We start from the raw sequence: 20,148 nt of genomic DNA, 5'->3' as shown, positions 1-20,148 counted from the left end.
GCTTATTTTAACAACCATTCTGTGCCTAATGGATCCAGTACAGATTTTTTTTCTACTTCTATAATTGTCGTCCTAATAACTTTGAAGAATTATTCCTCGAATCAATCAAAGGAATGTAAATAGATCTAGTTATCTTACATCTAAACTAACAAAAGCTGAGACAGTATTCACGGATATTAATGTTAAGAGCAGATATAGAAGCGTAATCTAAAGTAACTTCTTGCAGTAGCGGTTTTAGCTCATACACGCATTTCATTGAAGTGTTTTGATGTTACTTACAAATTTTCTTCTTTCATCGAGAAAGCCTATCATATCTGTATATTTGTCTGCCACCTGAATTCCGTAACCTACTCAATGGCTGGGATTTTCCGTAAGTTACGCGAACATTATTTAAAATAAACTAGATTTGATCCCTGATTTCGCGGTATGAGATGATATTGTGTTGGACACCAACTTAAATATTCCCCAAACGTTCCAATTGCCAAAGGAGTTCCCAAAATCATTTTTACGACTCTATGATTTTTTCGAACTTTTCTAACCTTTGAGGAACATAGTTAATGTAAGCTTTCAAACTACTCGTACTCCGATGTTGTAGGAACTATGAATGTTTGTCACATTAACGAGCCTTCTACATCTTCTGAGTCTCCTGCAGGGGCGGATCCAGAATTTTAGCTTACTGGGTGGCGCACAGCGGAGCGAGGCGAAATTTTTTTGGAGGTAAAATTTTTTAAATAATCTTCTACAGTGGGTGCAATGTAGATATCTTTTGTGGTAAAATTAGCGATAAATTAAAGTTTCAACCTAAAACTGCCTAAATCTACTCCTGAAAACCCATGCATTGCACGTTTTAGGGTGCGCACGCCCGCCACTCCCCGCCTGAATTCTCCCCTGTTGTGTGATAGTTCTCTCAAATTCAACAAACGACTATTAACAGGGGTACTACTCGAGACGAAATGTATACCACCAACTAAGAATTAAAAGATTTAATTTCGGTACAATAGATCTTTGGGGGGGGGATAATGCCCCTACATGGCTACGATATTCTCCTTCACAAATTGGTGTTTTCTTTTTTTATTTAAGACCAACCAAGTGAAAATCCACGACTGATGAACTAGTTTGCTATACGTTGCAACACAGCAAGGTCGACTTTCTCTTCATTCCAAATAACAGGCTTCACCCGAAAGCTCTCACTGCGCACTTTGTTTTCAGTTACAAAGTTCAATATATATCTTGGAATTATGTTTACAGCTAGTGGTAAATTTCAGCATGTAAAGATGACTTTACAAAAAAAATCAGACTGAAGTTTTCAAAGTCGTTAATTGTCAAATATTCTCTGTCACTGATTTTGGCTTGCTTTCAACTTCCGAAGTGGCACAAATGCGATATGCTCTAAAATCGGGTAACTTCCGTGCTAAAATCTTGGTTCCCTTGATCTGATTGTGATGACCCGAATGCTTTCAATTACCCGGAACCAGATTAAACAACTGGCAATGGCTATATATAGATAATGGTGTCCTGATAATATAAATGACCTATACGGGAACATATGGAGTTTGATTGATAACATGTACAATGTCATGACCAGTTGTGTGCTGCAGGTTTCAAAACGATATGTCTCGTTGCTTTACTCTTGAACGTGGTGTACGACAAGGTGGTGTTTGGTCAGCTCGATTTTACCTGGATCTACTTCATGATATTGACAGGTCAAAAAGCGGTGCTATGTTACTTGACATTTGTGTCAGCACTTCTGTGAAAGCAGATGATATAGCTCTGATATCATCAAACGAACACGAAATGCAAAATCTCATAGATTTATGTGAACAATATATGAAGCACTTCATAGACGTTTAAATTCTCTCCGCCGAAAAGTCAAGTTTTACATAATGGTAAAACTACCGTAATGCTTCAAACAAACTGACATTGTATGGTTACACAATACCCTTAGTTATTTCTTCTAAACATGTTGGGATACTTTTGGAGATATCTTTAAAATCAACGAACAAAACTTTCAATGCCTGCCGGTCTTTACGCTCTTCTGTGTTGTCTGTTATCAACCCTGGAATTCACCCGTAAATTATAAACCCGCTGACTTTTTCAAAGATAGTACAACAGTTGTGTTACATAATATCCTTCTATGGGTATGAACTTTGAAGTAACTTTACTCAATCTGAAAGTGAGATGTTTGAACGTTCACATAAATTCGCATGTAAAACATTACAAGGACTCCCGAAACGAACACATTCGGACAAGTGTACAAGTCTGTTAGGTTGGTTCAGCATCAAATATTATATTGATTAATGCAAGTTATTATTCTTTGGCAGAATATGTAGACTAAAATCGAATGCATTGCCTAGAAGAATTATGCAGACCATGCCAGTCGAATTAAAATATAAATGCACTATAAGTAAACTTGGTCTTATTCCTGATGTGTATAGACTTGCTCATAAATACGATATGACAGAATACCTCGTTATATTTATAGACTCTGGTAAATTTCCATCAAAGAAAGCATGGTCAGCTATTGTCAGGGATCAGAAAAAACGAATAAACATTTTGAGTGGTATTCGAGGCTATCAAGCGACGAAGACTTTTACCTATTAATTCAGACGTATATACAGTGAAATTAAACTATAGCAAAACTTTACCCAGAAGTACGAGAAGCAGCTAAATATGTTATTGACTTATGTTCTGTTACTAAACAAGACGATAAAATATTACTATGTGATCGATGTGGGATGTTCTTTTCAAAAATTGTAGAGTACATCTTAGTCTTATGCAGTACATTGAAAGACCAACGTGATGATCTTTGAAAAGACATTATTAACATTATTCCAATTCAGTTTAGGGTATACCTAGACTGTCTAGCACCAATTAACTTTACTGTTATCATCTTATCCTGCAATACTGATTTCGAACTAGAAAGTGATGAGCTTGACTTTTCAATAAAATTTACGAACAGAATACCTTCTGTGTGTGCAAAACTTTCTATAAAGGACATTGCTGACCACTTGCGTTGTAACTTTCAGCGATTCGCTCTCATTCATTTTCTTCCTGATAATAAGTACATGTTTATGTAATTCATGTGTATATTGATAATCGTTTTGCCCTTTCTTTATTAATGTGAAGAAAAAAAACTCATAATCATAAGATTGCATAAGAGGAAATAAAGTAAATAATATAGTCAATTATTACGAACCCCCGTGTTTGAATCGGAAACTGGGTAATATTACATAAAATCGATGCTAATTAACCGATCATTTCATTTTTTTAATGTAAACTTTCCGTTCTCATCGAACGAAAAAATATATTTTTAAAAGAAGTACGATAGGGATCTTTGGTTCGTTTATGATATTGACCAGGGAACCAGATTGAACCAGATTAAACAACTTGCAATGAATATTCATAGATATCGGGGCCCTGATAATGTATATGACCTATATAGTCTTGTAACGAGCCCTGTGCTTGAACCGGAAACTGGGTAATGTTCAATGCTAACCGATCATTTCATGTAAGCTTCCCGTTCTGATACAAGCAAGAGAAACACGTGTATGATATTTAAGAGGTTCATTTTTATCTCGTATAAAGCTAGAATTATGACGCTATGGCGGTAAACACGGCACAAATCTGCAGTATTACGTGGTGTATATTTATATATTTACGCATATCATATGCGAATATAAAGTGCTGAAATCACGACCGGAGTGCACGACGTCGCTAACAATATTAGCGACTTAAAAACACTAAAAGCATGATTTACGTTACAGATGTCTGTCTTCCTCTAATCTTAGCATTTCAAACTTTATACATTTGTACTATCATACAATAAAACCTATTCTTTTGTATGGTTCTGAAATTTTTGGGAATGTTTAATACCGATTCTGCTGCATGTAAGAAAAGAATATATTTTAGAAAAGGTCTTTCTCAAGACACTAATGAAAGGTCACATAACAAATTCATGAAATACATTCTTGGTTTTAATAGAAAATCAAGCAATATAGCTGTGGTGTCAGACTTTGGTAGATTTACAGTTATCTTATCAAATGTTAAAATAATTTCATAGACTAGAAGGTTTGAATGATGGATTATTATACGATGCCTGTATTTGTAAATAATATCTACTTCCGTCTAAAGTAAATACATGGTTTTAATTTATTTTCATAGACTAGAAGGTTTGAATGGTGGATTATTATACGATGCCTGTATGTGTAATAAACATCTACGTCTGTCAAAAGTAAATTCATGGTTCTCCAGATTAGACTTGATACAAAAAAGAAATTTAATATTACCAACTTTACTAACAACTAAATATTCTGATTATTTTGGTTTGTATTAAAGAATAGTTGACCTCTAACCTCTTATCAGTACTTGTTCATTGATATGCATTTACCCGAATAAACTAGTCGTTCACTGTCGATAAATATGCAAGTTGGCTACAACTGCGTTAATAAACAATTTGATGTTTAGCTATAAATGAAGCCACTACGAGATTATAAATAGTGGTTTCCATCAAGAAACTTATTTAAAGAAAGGGGTTCCATGCAGTTATTTGCCACTCAAATATAATATTTTTTTGCATTTTTTTTAACAGAGGTAGCATAGCACCCGAAACCCCCCTGATGCATCACCCACTGGATCGTGTATTTTTATCACGGTTACTGCCTGGTGACATCAGAAAGCCCGGACATGACGAGCAAATATAAAACTTCTCTTAGACGATTGCAGGAAATTTCGATAGTGCATTTCTCAGAAATGGTGTCAATCTGTCGTCTAATGAATAATCGTTCTATTTGGCTGTTTGGCTATGTGTTATAGTAATAGAGCTATAGAACTGTGTGTTCTCCAGGACCTTAAAGTGCATGAATATTGTTTCTTGCATCAGACATAATTGTGAAAATTATATTATAAGACTTGGGCGTTTAATGTATTAAACGTTACAGTGTTTAATACATTAAACGCCCAAGTCTTATAATATAATTTTCACAATTATGTCTCTGGAATCTCTGGAACTAGGTGCCCAGATACTAAGCGCTTTTACATGACACATATATATTCTACAACCTGTTGACAGACAGTTTCGACCTGAAGGTCGATAAATTAAATTTAGAAACTGAGAAAGTCCAACTGGAGTTTGTAGTTCAAATATGTCGGAGATTTTTGTGTCCATACATGTAACTCAACACCGAATCTGTATGTGTGTATTTTATGTCCTTCGTAATCAGCATGGTGAATTTTAAAATAAATCAATGAGTTCAATTAACCATTTACAACGATAAGCGTGTGTGTTTAGATACATTTGAATTCGATCCCTGTTCTTTCCTTTATTCTCATATTTTTGAAATTTGACGATTACTTGAGGAGTAAAATATACATTGATTCAGTACATGAGTGCTTTGATTTTACGTAGCTTCACATTTTTTTTTTTTTTATTTTTTTTTTTTTTTGTGAAAGTGAATCTTGTTCGATAAAATGATCATGTGATATAAAAATAATTGTAATGTCTAATTTTAGCAGAAGAAATCTTTTTATGATGTCACTTAGAACATTCCAATCGAAATAAAGGTGAATATCACATGACTGACGTTGTAGTATAAATAATGAAGTTCGCCATTTTATTCTTCAGACGCAACAAAACGACGAGCATCCGTTAAATACTGTAAGAAACTTAAAACTTACAGATAAAGGATTCGTAAGTAATATTTATTATAGTTTTCTGTGCATTTTATAAAGTCTAGTTTAACTTAGAAGGTACATCCTGTTTAAGTCCTTGTGAATAATTTGAAAGTGAAAGGAAATTTATAAACATTTGCAGGAAGTTCAGTGGCCATTTTGAATGTATGATATATTGTTGATCACCTTTTATACTTGAAAGCTTTGTGCTATGTCATCGTTAAGTGAACGTTTGTTCGATATTTGTTATTATTCGAGTTTTATTGTTTCTTGAATGATAGTACGTAGGTTTCAAGTTATCTTGTCAGTTCAACAGTTGTACTGGGCGTTGTTTTTAAAGTATAGATTTGAATTGTGTTTCTCTATACTCTATAAAATTATTGTATAGTATAACTAAAATTTGGGACACAGACGCTTGGGTTTTCATTTGAACATTGGTCGAGAAAACTAGATTTTTATTTTGGGATTTAAGGTCTAAATCCATGATTGGGATGAAAAATTAAGGACCTTAACGACCCCAGAACAGTTGCTACAGTAAATTTATACAGGGTTGATTTTGGGGATTATTAGGTACGAGATCACAATTAATTCCCCTTGACTTTTCATTGTATACGAATATAGTTCCTTTTTTTTTGTGTTTCTTCCTGATTTTTTCTTTGCTGTCATAAACTTTATTGCTTAGTATTAACTTCAGAAATGTAGGGCAAGGATCAAATTTACAAGGGATTTTTTTCATTCTATAATTTTATGAGAAAATTGTGATTTGGTCCTATGAAAGAAGGTCAAAATTTAGGACATTTGGCAGTGGTCACTTTTCATGTCTACAGGGTCTGCGAAGCAAAGTTGCTAAAAATAAAAAAATGATGGTGAATTTTTCGGGCACTCTTACAAAAATCTGCTTTTATATATGTTTCCATATTGGTGAAGTTTGAATGAGTTTGAAGCTGTGGAATTTTTTTTTATTTGTCAAGATGGGTCTGTTGAAATGCACTACGAAATTAATTGTGTCCTTGTACTTTAAGACATGGAACTATTTAGAATAAGAGACTGAAAAAAAGCCAAATGTGCGAGATAAAAGTGATTGGATCTTGTTAAATGGTTCAGTGAGGTCCATTATACTAGAGAAAGGTTTCTACCGGTTTTTGGGTTGGAGTAAAAGATGCAAAAAGAAAGTATTGTTATTACTCAATTATGTATAATATAACTATATTATATAACTTATAAGTACAAGTGTAAGGATCACTACAAAATTGTATCTCTTAAGTTCCATGCCACCAAAGTCCAGCATAGAATGACTTCTTTATCAATAAGTAATGGTGGGCCAAAAAGAAACATTTTTTTTTCAGTTTTCTAGTAATTAATTATGATCCTAATCGAATTAGAGCAAAATGGGTAAAACAAGCATTCAATTAGGCAAAAAATATTGCTGTGTTTCCTCTTACCTGACCAACAATACTTCGGATCTTCCTGGATTTTAGCTTTTTTATGCAGCTGTAAGAAAATAAAAAAAGTGACACCAACTGGCCAGTCCTGTTTTCATTCACAGGCTGTGTTAGTTTACTCAAATCTTTTCACCGGTATTTGAAAAAAAATTATAATTTTTATACAAAAATTGTAGACTTGATGGCTGTTTGAACTTGCATTTTTCAGCAAAACTCATGCATTGTCCACAAATCCATATTGGAATGTGCATATTGTAAGGAATTTATGTTAAAATTAAATTTGCTGTCATATTTGGTCATTGTATTGACAACTACAAAAAAGTACTGATCATGGTGTCAAGTTGGATGTTTTAGAAATTGCAGCAAAATTGTGTGTCATGTTTAGTCTATTAGTCTATCTACCATAAGATTGTGTCCAATATGCATCATGTGTCCATATTGGCTCCCCAATGTACAGGATTTAAAGTATGCAGGAGTATTAGTCTCATCAGGGGAAATGTCTAGTTGTAGTAGCTTTTGTTGATCAGTTAGAAAACAACTTTAACATGTTAATCTGAAACACACTTTTTTTCATTATCTCTGATATCTAACTGCCTACTAATGTATAAGTTCAAATTCTTTGACCACTATCGATCTGTTCAAAATCTTGTCAAACATCAATATACCATCAAAATTGTGAATTGTATCAAGTTTATTGTTGTTTACTTATTTGTCATACCTAAATTTTATTTGACATAATATATATAAGGGTTGCACAATTACATATTGCGATATCGTGGACAAATTAAGATACCTAGTGTATTTATCCTATCATCAGGCAAAATCCTGTTTCTTATATCCTGGTAAGGTACATTATTACATTTATTGTTGTCAACTTGATGTGTCGTAAATGTTACCATGTGTGTGATAATGTCTAAATTGTGTGTTAAATACAAAATGTAGATATGAATAGCATTAGGCAAATCATGTTGCAGTAAGCTTATTATTTTATGTTCTATTTCAGACCATGCAGATATTTGTGAAAACACTCACTGGTAAAACAATTACCCTTGAAGTAGAGCCATCTGATACCATTGAAAATGTCAAAGCCAAGATTCAAGATAAAGAAGGTATCCCACCAGATCAGCAGAGATTGATTTTTGCAGGAAAACAACTTGAGGATGGCAGAACCTTGTCAGACTACAACATTCAGAAGGAGTCAACTCTTCATCTTGTACTCCGTCTGAGAGGAGGTATGCAAATCTTTGTAAAAACTCTCACAGGCAAAACAATTACCCTGGAGGTAGAGCCATCTGATACCATCGAGAATGTCAAAGCCAAGATTCAGGACAAAGAAGGTATCCCTCCAGATCAGCAGAGGTTAATTTTTGCTGGAAAACAACTTGAGGATGGCAGAACCTTGTCAGACTACAACATTCAGAAGGAGTCAACTCTTCATCTTGTACTCCGTCTGAGAGGAGGTATGCAAATCTTTGTAAAAACTCTCACAGGCAAAACAATTACCCTGGAGGTAGAGCCATCTGATACCATCGAGAATGTCAAAGCCAAGATTCAGGACAAAGAAGGTATCCCTCCAGATCAGCAGAGGTTAATTTTTGCTGGAAAACAACTTGAGGATGGCAGAACCTTGTCAGACTACAACATTCAGAAGGAGTCAACTCTTCATCTTGTACTCCGTCTGAGAGGAGGTATGCAAATCTTTGTAAAAACTCTCACAGGCAAAACAATTACCCTTGAGGTAGAGCCATCTGATACCATTGAAAATGTCAAAGCCAAGATTCAAGATAAAGAAGGTATCCCACCAGATCAGCAGAGATTGATTTTTGCTGGAAAACAACTTGAGGATGGCAGAACCTTGTCAGACTACAACATTCAGAAGGAGTCAACTCTTCATCTTGTACTCCGTCTGAGAGGAGGTATGCAAATCTTTGTAAAAACTCTCACAGGCAAAACAATTACCCTTGAGGTAGAGCCATCTGATACCATTGAAAATGTCAAAGCCAAGATTCAAGATAAAGAAGGTATCCCACCAGATCAGCAGAGATTGATTTTTGCTGGAAAACAACTTGAGGATGGCAGAACCTTGTCAGACTACAACATTCAGAAGGAGTCAACTCTTCATCTTGTACTCCGTCTGAGAGGAGGTATGCAAATCTTTGTAAAAACTCTCACAGGCAAAACAATTACCCTTGAGGTAGAGCCATCTGATACCATTGAAAATGTCAAAGCCAAGATTCAAGATAAAGAAGGTATCCCACCAGATCAGCAGAGATTGATTTTTGCTGGAAAACAACTTGAGGATGGCAGAACCTTGTCAGACTACAACATTCAGAAGGAGTCAACTCTTCATCTTGTACTCCGTCTGAGAGGAGGTATGCAAATCTTTGTAAAAACTCTCACAGGCAAAACAATTACCCTGGAGGTAGAGCCATCTGATACCATTGAAAATGTCAAAGCCAAGATTCAAGATAAGGAAGGTATCCCTCCAGATCAGCAGAGATTGATTTTTGCTGGAAAACAACTTGAGGATGGCAGAACCTTGTCAGACTACAACATTCAGAAGGAGTCAACTCTTCATCTTGTACTCCGTCTGAGAGGAGGTATGCAAATCTTTGTAAAAACTCTCACAGGCAAAACAATTACCCTTGAGGTAGAGCCATCTGATACCATTGAAAATGTCAAAGCCAAGATTCAAGATAAAGAAGGTATCCCTCCAGATCAGCAGAGATTGATTTTTGCTGGAAAACAACTTGAGGATGGCAGAACCTTGTCAGACTACAACATTCAGAAAGAATCCACGTTACATCTTGTATTGCGTCTCCGTGGAGGATGTTGAATGATCAATCTTTCAGTGGAACTTTTTAAAATCTTATTAAAAAAGCAATTATAACTTTTTTTTAAAGATTAGAACGTTTTCAAAAAATTCATGGATAGTAAATTTGACCTTTACCTTTTGGCAAACTATTAAAGATACAAAATATTACATTTGTTGTATGTTGTTGATATTTTTGTTCAGTGTCTGTAATTTGCTTTTGGAGACCTGCAAAAAGTTGCAGTTCCATAATGAAAAGGCTTGGTTGGCATTGATGGTTTCTTTACGTTTGGTCTCCAGACTTGAGTACAAATCTTGGAAATTTTTCATTGACCTTCCATTACCTCTGCTTGGATTGAGTTGAGGGGTTTACTTCATTGAACGACTTATAAAATAAGGGACCAGCAACATTTTCCTGATGTTATGACACAAAGAAAACGAAAGTATGGATATTTTTTTTTCATATAAAGTAAAAGGTGTAGTACAACGAAGAGAAGGTTTAATAGATTTTAAGGGGCAAGAGGCTGGTACTGGAATTAGTCGGCAAACTATAAAATCTTGTATCCGTCAACATTTAATCACGATCCAAACATAGTGGTTTTCATTATGTCTGAACTGTGTAGAGTTACACTTGTGGTCCTATTCAGCATTTAATGCGAAATTTAATACCATGTGGAAGGCCAGGTGTTGGAATGGAAGAGTGGTTACGTTTACACTACTTCCAGCTGTTTTGCATGGAGAGATTTCTCTTGAAGTGGGGTTGAGTTTACCTATCCTGTATCATACTAATTTGTTTGAGAATATTTTAATATATACAAGTTTCAAATCTGAACTGGTTAGCAATTAAGACTTCAAAGTAAATTAAAAGTTGTTAACAGTGATAGATTTGTCCTGTAAACTTCTGAACATCAAGTTAATGGAATGCAACTTCGACACAAAGAATCACAGATAACAAAGAAAACACTCACCGTGACTTGGTCTGTAATGACCGTCGTGTGGTAATTGCTTGTTATGAATAGGTTCGAATCACACCCGTCATGCGAGAGAAATGTCCGTGAAACAAAGACTATCTGTATAGCATTAACTGACCAGGTTTGGGATAAACGTTTTGTTAATTTCTGACAATTTCAGCTAAACTTTTACAAACCGATAACAAAAATGCCGGTCAAAAAAGTAGTAGTGCGTCCTCTAAATTTGATAATCCATTTTGAAGAGCCACATTTGCTTCTTATCTTGAAATATTTTTTGACTGGTTACAGTGTGAAAATTCAGGCGGGAATTTTTACTCGACCACAAAAAATTGCGGTCATATGTTATTGCGTTGTCGTCTTCTGGGTGTACTTCGTGCGATTATTTTAGTTATTAACCAACTTAGTTTTCAGCCAATATCTTGACAACTATAGTAGATAGAACGAAACTTTCAGTTGCTGAAATGATCCTTATGATACAGCCTACGAAAGTTTGCGGGGGATCAAACTTGTTGGACGGCTCCCTTTCCGATAGTTTACATCGGTCGGCATTCCAATGGGAACAAACTGTGCTCCTCTACTTTCTGACTTATTCTTACACTCTTATGAGGCTGACTTTATAGCTGATCTGATCCGAAAGAAAGGATATCGTTTGGCTAGATCCTTTAATCTCAGTTTACGCTGTATAGATGATGTATTATCTTTAACAATCCTAATTTCGGGGATTTGATACATCGCATCTACCCCAAAGAACTTGAGATAAAAGATACTACAGACACTGTGAAGTCAGCCTCATATCTTGACCAAACTTTATGGCAAACGTGATGACTTTTCATTCAGATTGTGAACTTTCCTGTCATCTGTGGCAACATCCCTTCAGCACCTGCGTATGGAATGTTCATATCACAACTCGTACGTTATGCCAGGGCTTGCATTAGGCCATGTGAGCTATTGCCATCACTTGGCGTCCGTCGTCGTCTTCGTTAACAATTTCTTCAAACATCCTCTCTGAAACTACTGAATGGATTTGGATGAAACTTAAGATGATTGTTCCTTAGAGTATCCTTCATAAAATGACTGTTACGATTTTTGATCTGTTAAAAAATATGGCCGCCGTTACTAAAAATAGAGCATAGAGGTCAGACAGCAGATTTTTGCATGTATCTCCAAAACCCTTAGGTTAAACCAAATTCTGACATAGGGTAAAAGTATTCAGCATGATCAGATCTATCTGTAAGCAAATATTGGTAAAAACCTGTTACCCCATGCTATTGCCCTTTTTGGACGTTTCTTTTTTGCTGTTTTTGATCTTATTACTTTCAAAAACATTCTCCTTACAAACAACTGTACTTAATTCGATGAACGTTGGTATTTTTTAGGGTATTCTAAACAAAATTACCGTTTCGTTTTTGATCATTTAAAAACATGGCCGCCGTGACTAAAAATAGAACATGGTCAGACAACAATTTTTTGCATGTATCTCCAAAACAGTTAAGTTTAGCCAATGTCTTTCCATTGCTGAATTGATCCTTATTATAAGGCCTAAAATGTCTCCAAGGGATCAAACTTGTCAGACGACTGCATGTAACAGTTATGAAACTTTCAATTGATGATATGGTCCTCATGGAGTCAAAATTATCGGACAACTCCTTGTTAGAGTCATTGCCATTGAAAGGCAAAAATTTAACCAGGTAGGCGATTCAGGCTCCTGGGAGCCTCTTTTCATTTTGGGTCCGATTTCATTTTTATTTAATTTTATTCCTCATAAAAAAATTCCTGCCAGCGTTTTTCAATCGGATTTCAGAAATCTCTTACGGTTCCCGAGTTATAATGGGGTCAAAGGAACCACACCGGTAAAAATCTAATTTTTTGCTCTTGATCGGATTTCAAAAGGAGTCACATGAAGAAATCGAACTTTTTATTTTTTTGTCTGATTTTGAAAATTTTTAATGCAATTAAAATTTTGTGCAATATAGCGTCCAAACCATTTGATGTGTCCATAATTAATTGCAATTCCTTATTGAGTATGGCAAAAATCACACTTGCCCAACTGTTCGGGATTCGATCATTGCGGTTGTATCATGCTGCGTTTGACTAAACTTTTTATTATATTTTTGTCTGATTTTGAACATTTTTAATGGAATTTCAAGTTTTGTGCTATATTATGTCCATAATGAATTGTAAGTCCCTCTGTTTAAGTGTGTCAAAAACTTGATATTTTGTCCACACTTGCCCCAACTGTTAAGGTTAACCACCGCGTATCATGCTGTGATCCGCAAAGCTTTTAACTACTTATCCCAGCCACTTGTTATTTTGGCTGGTTTTATAAGCTAACTCGTGGAAGCGACATGAACTTCTATTTGACTTCAAGATTTTCCAATAATAATATGATCTGCTGGTTAAATTTAGTTTCTTGAAAGGGTAGTGGATGCATCCTTTATGGAGCTTTACTCACAATTTTTAGTTCAAGTATCAATTGTTGTAATGGTTTAAATTCATTCCTTTCGCAAGCTTAAAATGAAAACAAGATTTAGATGTCAACATTACAAGAAACGTTTTGATAAGATCTTTTAAAAAATATAAATTTAAGCAGTAAATATTTCATATACCTATTTCAACACAAAATGAAACCAAGTTTCTTATAAGAATGTGTATCCATATATAAGGTTTCCAATGCTTGTATTTTTTATATAAAAATGTAAGTATACTTTCCTACATCCTCCCAAGTCAGGGTTTTGAGTCCACCCTCGATCGCTCCCTCTAACCCCTGACATCACTCATTCATATTTAGCGGGTATCGTCCAGCCAATTCCGATTGGTTGCTACTCTGGTGCGAGGCACCAATGAAAATTGATTTGACATAAAATGTCTGCGGAAAGGTAAACAATGACACGAGTAACTGATAGTTGTAAGATGTCACAAATGATTCAATATGAATGATAAATGTAGATTCAGTTTGGAGTCTTTAGCGACAAAAATGACGTTATGTGTATGTAGCCATTTTGTAAGTAATATCGAAGAATTTTGGATTTCGGATCCGGGTTAAATTTAGGTAACTCACTAGATGGCGCTGGACGATACCCTCTAAATATGAATGAGTGATGTCAGGGGTTTGAGGGAGCGAGGGTGGACTCAAAACCCTGACTTGGGATGATGACTTTCCTATGAAAAAAATGCTTTCAATACAACAAATATTTTTCACTCCTAACTAAACTATGATATTTTAAACTTTTAAATTCATAATGAGTAAAAGAGACTTACGCAGTCCTAAACATCTCATTAACATCCTACTACCTCGTCGCGCATCTTTACTTCAACAATTTTAAATTTATTTAAAAGATATATTTTTAAAACGGGCTTTTCTTACGTCGCTGACTCCTTTCTCGCGATTGCTGCATGGTTGGTCAAGTCTCTAGTTTGTTGAAATGTAGATGGGAATCCGCACAAGGCACGGGGGTGGCGGCATTTAAATTCGGCACACTTGAACAATAGATAAAGAACAGAAAAGTACTTCCCAAATGTAACACTTACACACGGGCGGTACATAACGGATAGCAGTTAGCTATGTCCTTTGTGTATACAGAAATGTTATTTATACTACTTAAAAAGACAGGACTATCTTGTGAATGTTGACAATTATTTCGATGGAAAAAAAATAGAGAAACATGTTACGAAGATATGCGGAATCGACTGAGAATGCACGATAATGCAAGATAGCATTGGCTTTCTCAACTTTGTATCAAAATCATGTGACGCTTAGTCTTTTTTAAAAGGTGATCAACAAAACTTCACCAAATGTACCACAGTGTAGTGCTTATATTTTATGAAATGCTCTGAATACATATATGGATAGAAAAAGGAACAGGTATGGTGAAACGCCATTATTGCAATGGTAACAGGACGATGACCAAAATAATAAAAAAAAAATAAAAAGTCAAATGACGACCCGAAAACACAATAATGGTCATCAATGACAGACATATCCTGACAGTGGACATGCATATGTCTGCTGTGGGGTTAAACTAGTTTTAAAAGGCATTGACTATCCTCCTTTAATGTAAGTTCAAAAATGAACTGAAACAGCGAATAAACACACCATAAAATTCACTCAGTAATATATCAAATTATCATTCATGGAATATATCTAAATACATGATATCCAATAAAAGAACGGTCGCAGTTACTGAAAGCTAACTGAGAACATATTAAAGAACAACAATACCATAAAAATTTCCAGCATTAAAAATGATCGGTCACTACAATTCCAGTAGACTGGATTTGGAGAAGTAATAGGTAAGATTTGATGTAGTGCAATGCTAAAAAATGACAGTTTTATGTAGGGTTACAATTAAGGGTCGAATATCTGTATTTGTGAAAAGTTTGAAAATCGTATCCTTTCCTAATAAATTAGTAAATGTTTTTAGAAGTTTGTGAAATCGGTATACCCCTGGTGCAAAATTTTTCTATGATGAATCTGTTTTGTCCTTTAAAACCTGACACTTTACAACAAATGTGAGCAAAACGGACCAGTTATGAAATGTTTAATATCGAGGAGGGTGCTTCGGGAATATCACCATCTAGGAATGGAAAATCAAAATCGTCTCTTTTGTCATTTTGACATATTGGGAATGAGACTAACCTGTATTGTTGTCTTTATTTAGTTCTCCATGTTATTGTTGACAAAACATCGATAAAGGGAGTATTGAAAGAGGTATTATATGTATATGGCAACTCTTCATTAATTCTGCATTGCCTATCTTCTTCATGAACTCACCCACTCACGCCAAGATACAAAAACAAACCCTGTTTTGCCCAAAATACACCAGACCAAAAAGTTTTTCCGATACAGACAACGAACCGCTCTTTCATCCCAACCCCAAACGATTAAACACATTGTCATCCGCAAGCGCCACATCGTCACAAGCTAACCCACTACGTCTGTCACAATCAGAGAGATCCCTGGATGATTTATTCCAAATATTAATAACCATCAGAGACAACCAGGAAAGTATGAGACAATCGTTAGAGCAAAGAATGAAAAATTTAGGGAAAAACTTTACCAGAGAAATCAAGGAGAAAATTGAGAAACTGAACAATGAAATGACATTAGAATTTGCACAAGCTGACAATAAAATCCAAGAACTAGAAACAAAGATAAAAGATACATGTATTGAGCTAAACAGACACGAAGTGTAAACAATGCAAAGAGTAATCAAGGGAACCAAGATTCTACCGAAAATCTTCCAGGGACGAAGACTAGGAATGGAAAACAGACAAACACAACAATTAAAGAACAAAAATAACCAAAATAATACATACAAAGTAACTAAAGTAAATGAGCAACTCGGACTCCACTAAAAACTGGGTGCATGGACAAGGTGCACCGGTAAGGTTAGCGTCCTCTGCTTTTCAAGAAACACCCACCGAGTTACTCATAAAAAGTCAAGTCCGTGGTAGATGAAAGATGAAAGGAAAACACGTTGAACAAATCAGTTTTCATCATGCAGATGAATACACCGCAACGATCCACGAGGTCATGACTACGACCACAAAACTAATGACGACTTCAATCATGTACAAGCATAACCCTGTTTCAGAAGCCTAATTGTAAGAATTGTAGAGCGATACAACATGTCTGCTTAGTTACAGCAAGCTCTGCAATAATGTATGAGTTGTGGTATTAAAACTCCATATTCAGGTGCTGAAGGGATGCCATAGATGGAAGGAAAGTTGACAAAATGGAATGAAAAGTCATCGTATAGTTTGGTCAATATTTTTCCATACCATCGATCTCTAAGATTCAAGATTTTTCATTTAGTAAACTCAGACATGGAATACATGTGATATGAGCAAAATAAATTGAAACATATTTGATACCTAATATATTAGATATATGAATTAAACAGATACATTTAAATAACACGAAAAAATAACTTCATAACATTATTAAATATAAATGAAGCACATTCATCATCATCAAACATGAAAACAATAAATAACAAATAATTCTAGAACTAGAACAATAAGGCTATCTTCTTAATAAATAACGACAACCGTTTATACACCTCAACATTACATATAGAGAGTAATCCTATCATTTTCGATATGTTTGGATGTTTAAGAAAGTAACTAGAAATAAGTTTACATCTTTGAGAAGCTAAATGGTCATATTTGCATATAAATAACTAATGAGACTCATCACCGACATCACTAGTATTACATAAATGGCATTTTCTGTTTTGCTTAGAAACATTTTGTCACAAAAGTTACCGTATTTTTCATATTAGAAAAGAAATAATTCCTTCTGGGAGTAGATTTGTACTCGCTGTCGCTCGATGTTAAATAATCGAATATAAATGCCGTACCCATGTTAAAATCTACCCCCTCGATAAATTATTTCTTAGTTAACTGTAAATCAATAGGAATGATTTCAATTCTGATGCATTTATATATAAAATGCAAAGACTTTTGCGCTTGGTCTATCAACTTCTTTCTAGTATCAAAAAAATGTACCGTTGTATTTGAAGATAACGCCAAGATATGAAAAAGATTTAACAATATCTAATTTAGCGCCTTGAAGTGTAAATTCATATTTATCTTTGGACTATCCTTTTACTAAACACCATCACCTTGGTTTTCTTTACATTTACATCTAATTTCCATAGATCACAATATGACTGGAATATATTTAGGGACTGTTGCATACCATTTTTTATTCGGATAAAATAGCAGTATCATCTGCATATAAAATGACAAACAATTCAAAGTATATATGTAATTCATCAGAAAATTTCTGTTTCAACACATCAAGCGAAGCTCCTCCTAAATTTCTTAAATATTCCTCTAAGTCATTAAAAATAACATGAAAAGAAAGGGTGAAAAGTTCTCTGCCTGTCTAACGCCAATGTTACATGAACAAAATCAGAAGTTACTCAGTTATATCTTACACAATATTTTATACCTTTGTACATATTAAATATAATATTAAAACATTTTCCCATTATGCTATACAACTTTAACTTTTGCCAAAGACAAATTCTAAAAAACTGTGTCAAAAGCCTTTCTAAAATAAATAAATGTGCAGAAAAGCTTTTTGCCAAAAGTAAAATACAGTTCAATAAGTGCATGTAACACAAAAAAACATTATCTACAGTTGCATATCCTTTACAAAAACCAGATTGATTCTCCGATATAAGAGAAATCTTATTGGCAAAGAAATTTACTCTAATGTTTAAACTCGATGTAAATAGCTTTCCAATGCAGTTAATTAAAGTAATAGGTCTATAATTACTTGGGTTTGTTTGAGACCCCTTATTTATTGGTAAATAAGTATAATAATTCCAGTCGTCCAAGATTCTGGAATAATTCCAGAAAAAAAATACATTAAAAAGTTTACAATATATCGATTTCATACTAGAATTGGAGTTTTTTTTTTAATTCATTTACTACAAATTCAGTTGAAGACAACACACGTGTCCTAATACGTCGTGCGAAATATGAAGCTGAAAGAAACAAACTGTTTGTAGACATATGTAAAGTTTATCGTAACATTTCTGGTCTTTCTGATGATGGTAAATTTTATGAATTCTTTCTTATTTTAAACTTACCAACTCGTAGCAAATTTTATGGCAGATAGTTATCAAACCACAGCTTAGACACACTGATATATCTCAAATCGGAGCTCAGACACACTGATATATCTATATTTCTTTGTTTTGGTAATATTTCTAGTTTTGAAATCCGAAATAAATAGTTCATTTAACATGACACTTGACAATTTAAAGTTAAAGTCCCTGTATTGTGTTTGGACATAATTATTTAACAGTGCATCATACGCCTATTTGGCTGGCTGAAGATTTAAATATGTACGCATGTAATAATGTTATATTAATTCAAATTGCACTTTAATGAACAACTCTTATTCTTCTTCGTAATCTTTTGTAAACTCTTTAAAGATCCTCCATAACATTATCGGTTGCGTGAATTTAATAATATCTTTAGATATCTTGATGATATTTTGGCCGTAAAATAATCCTAATTTCGAAAAAAGAACGTGTTCAAGATATCTACCCAAAAGAACTTAAGCTGTCGTTAATAACTTGGACATATTAGTGGTAATACACTTGCAAGAGGATGAAGTTTCGGTATTCAATATAAGGTTGGAACAGTCATATAATCGGTGTTAGTACACAAAACAGCAGCTGATTTATGATGTTCTTTAGCCATTTCACTCTTTTCAGTATTCGTGAATTGGAAAGTACTCGAGTTATTTATTTCGTTGCGAAGTACTTCTGTATAATACATCATGATAACAACGTTCTTAGCCGCTCTATCCGCGCGTGCAAATACACATTTCTTCCCTAGTTCTTTTATTTTTTCTTACACTAGAAATTGGGAGTTGAGTGTCCAAAGATACACAAATCTTTTCAAAATGTTCAATTTTTATAGATTCAAGATTCAAGACTTATTATTTTATTAAAGTCTCACCACTTGCATAACATATAAAATACCATAATTCATACAACATACTTATGCTTAAAAGTCAACAATAAAAGACATAAAAGTATGAAAAGCAGTATACAAATGCCATTCTATTAAGAATTATGAGAGACTATTCTGATATATTCATAAATGTACACATGCAGAATAAAATACATACGGAATCAGTTATTGTTAGTCTTAGTCGACTCACAGTGGTTAGATTAATTCCACTATCAAATACTAGAATATACCGTCCGATCGACTGGTATATATACAAGAATAAGCCGAATTTCATATTTACACTCTACACGTCGACGTACTAACAAATAGTTAGAGTGGGGAAACTCTCTCGGACCCACGTGGTGTCTGGGAGTAGACCAGAGCGTCAACACAGCAGCCCAGCCGCTAGTAGGACATATTCTGACTGAGCTCTTCTGTCAGGTATCCGGAAGCTGGGCTCCGCTACCTTCCACCACTAACTGGCATTACTAACAGAATCCCCGTGCGAGATTCGTAAGGATAGTCAAGACCGTAAAAAAAAAACAATTCTCAATTGCATATTTGATATTGGGACTCTGTGGTCCTTGTTTGGATGGATTTTTGAATCAATCGTAATTAGCCATGACAGTCGCTAAAGAAACAAATCTGCTATGAGCGGAGCATATTTAGTGGCCACTGGTATACTAACAATCTGACTGTATAAAGCTTTACCAAAGCGAATTTGTAATAATTTTTTTTTTAATTTAGAATTATTCATCCCGTCTTCAATCATCGAATA

At 34.5% G+C, this 20,148-nt stretch overlaps 1 protein-coding gene across 1 annotated transcript; it reads left to right on the top strand.

The window, feature by feature from the left end:
• The first annotated feature begins 5,618 nt into the window (after positions 1-5,618).
• LOC148621897 (polyubiquitin-C-like) lies at positions 5,619-10,092 on the top strand. The gene is made up of 2 exons (XM_088576730.1): positions 5,619-5,686; positions 8,113-10,092. The coding sequence occupies exon 2, from the start codon at positions 8,116-8,118 to the stop codon at positions 9,943-9,945; it is 1,830 nt and encodes a 609-aa protein (XP_088432856.1). The 5' UTR covers positions 5,619-5,686; positions 8,113-8,115; the 3' UTR covers positions 9,946-10,092.
• Positions 10,093-20,148: the final 10,056 nt, after the last annotated feature.

Source organism: Perna viridis, chromosome 3 (genome assembly GCF_037379345.1).
Source record: "Perna viridis isolate PV_CMFRI_1.1 ecotype Kerala chromosome 3, ASM3737934v1, whole genome shotgun sequence".
Taxonomy (NCBI): Eukaryota; Metazoa; Mollusca; class Bivalvia; order Mytilida; family Mytilidae; genus Perna; species Perna viridis.
The sequence above is the reverse complement of the archived record's forward strand: the minus strand, read 5'-3'. Positions and strand labels throughout refer to the sequence as shown.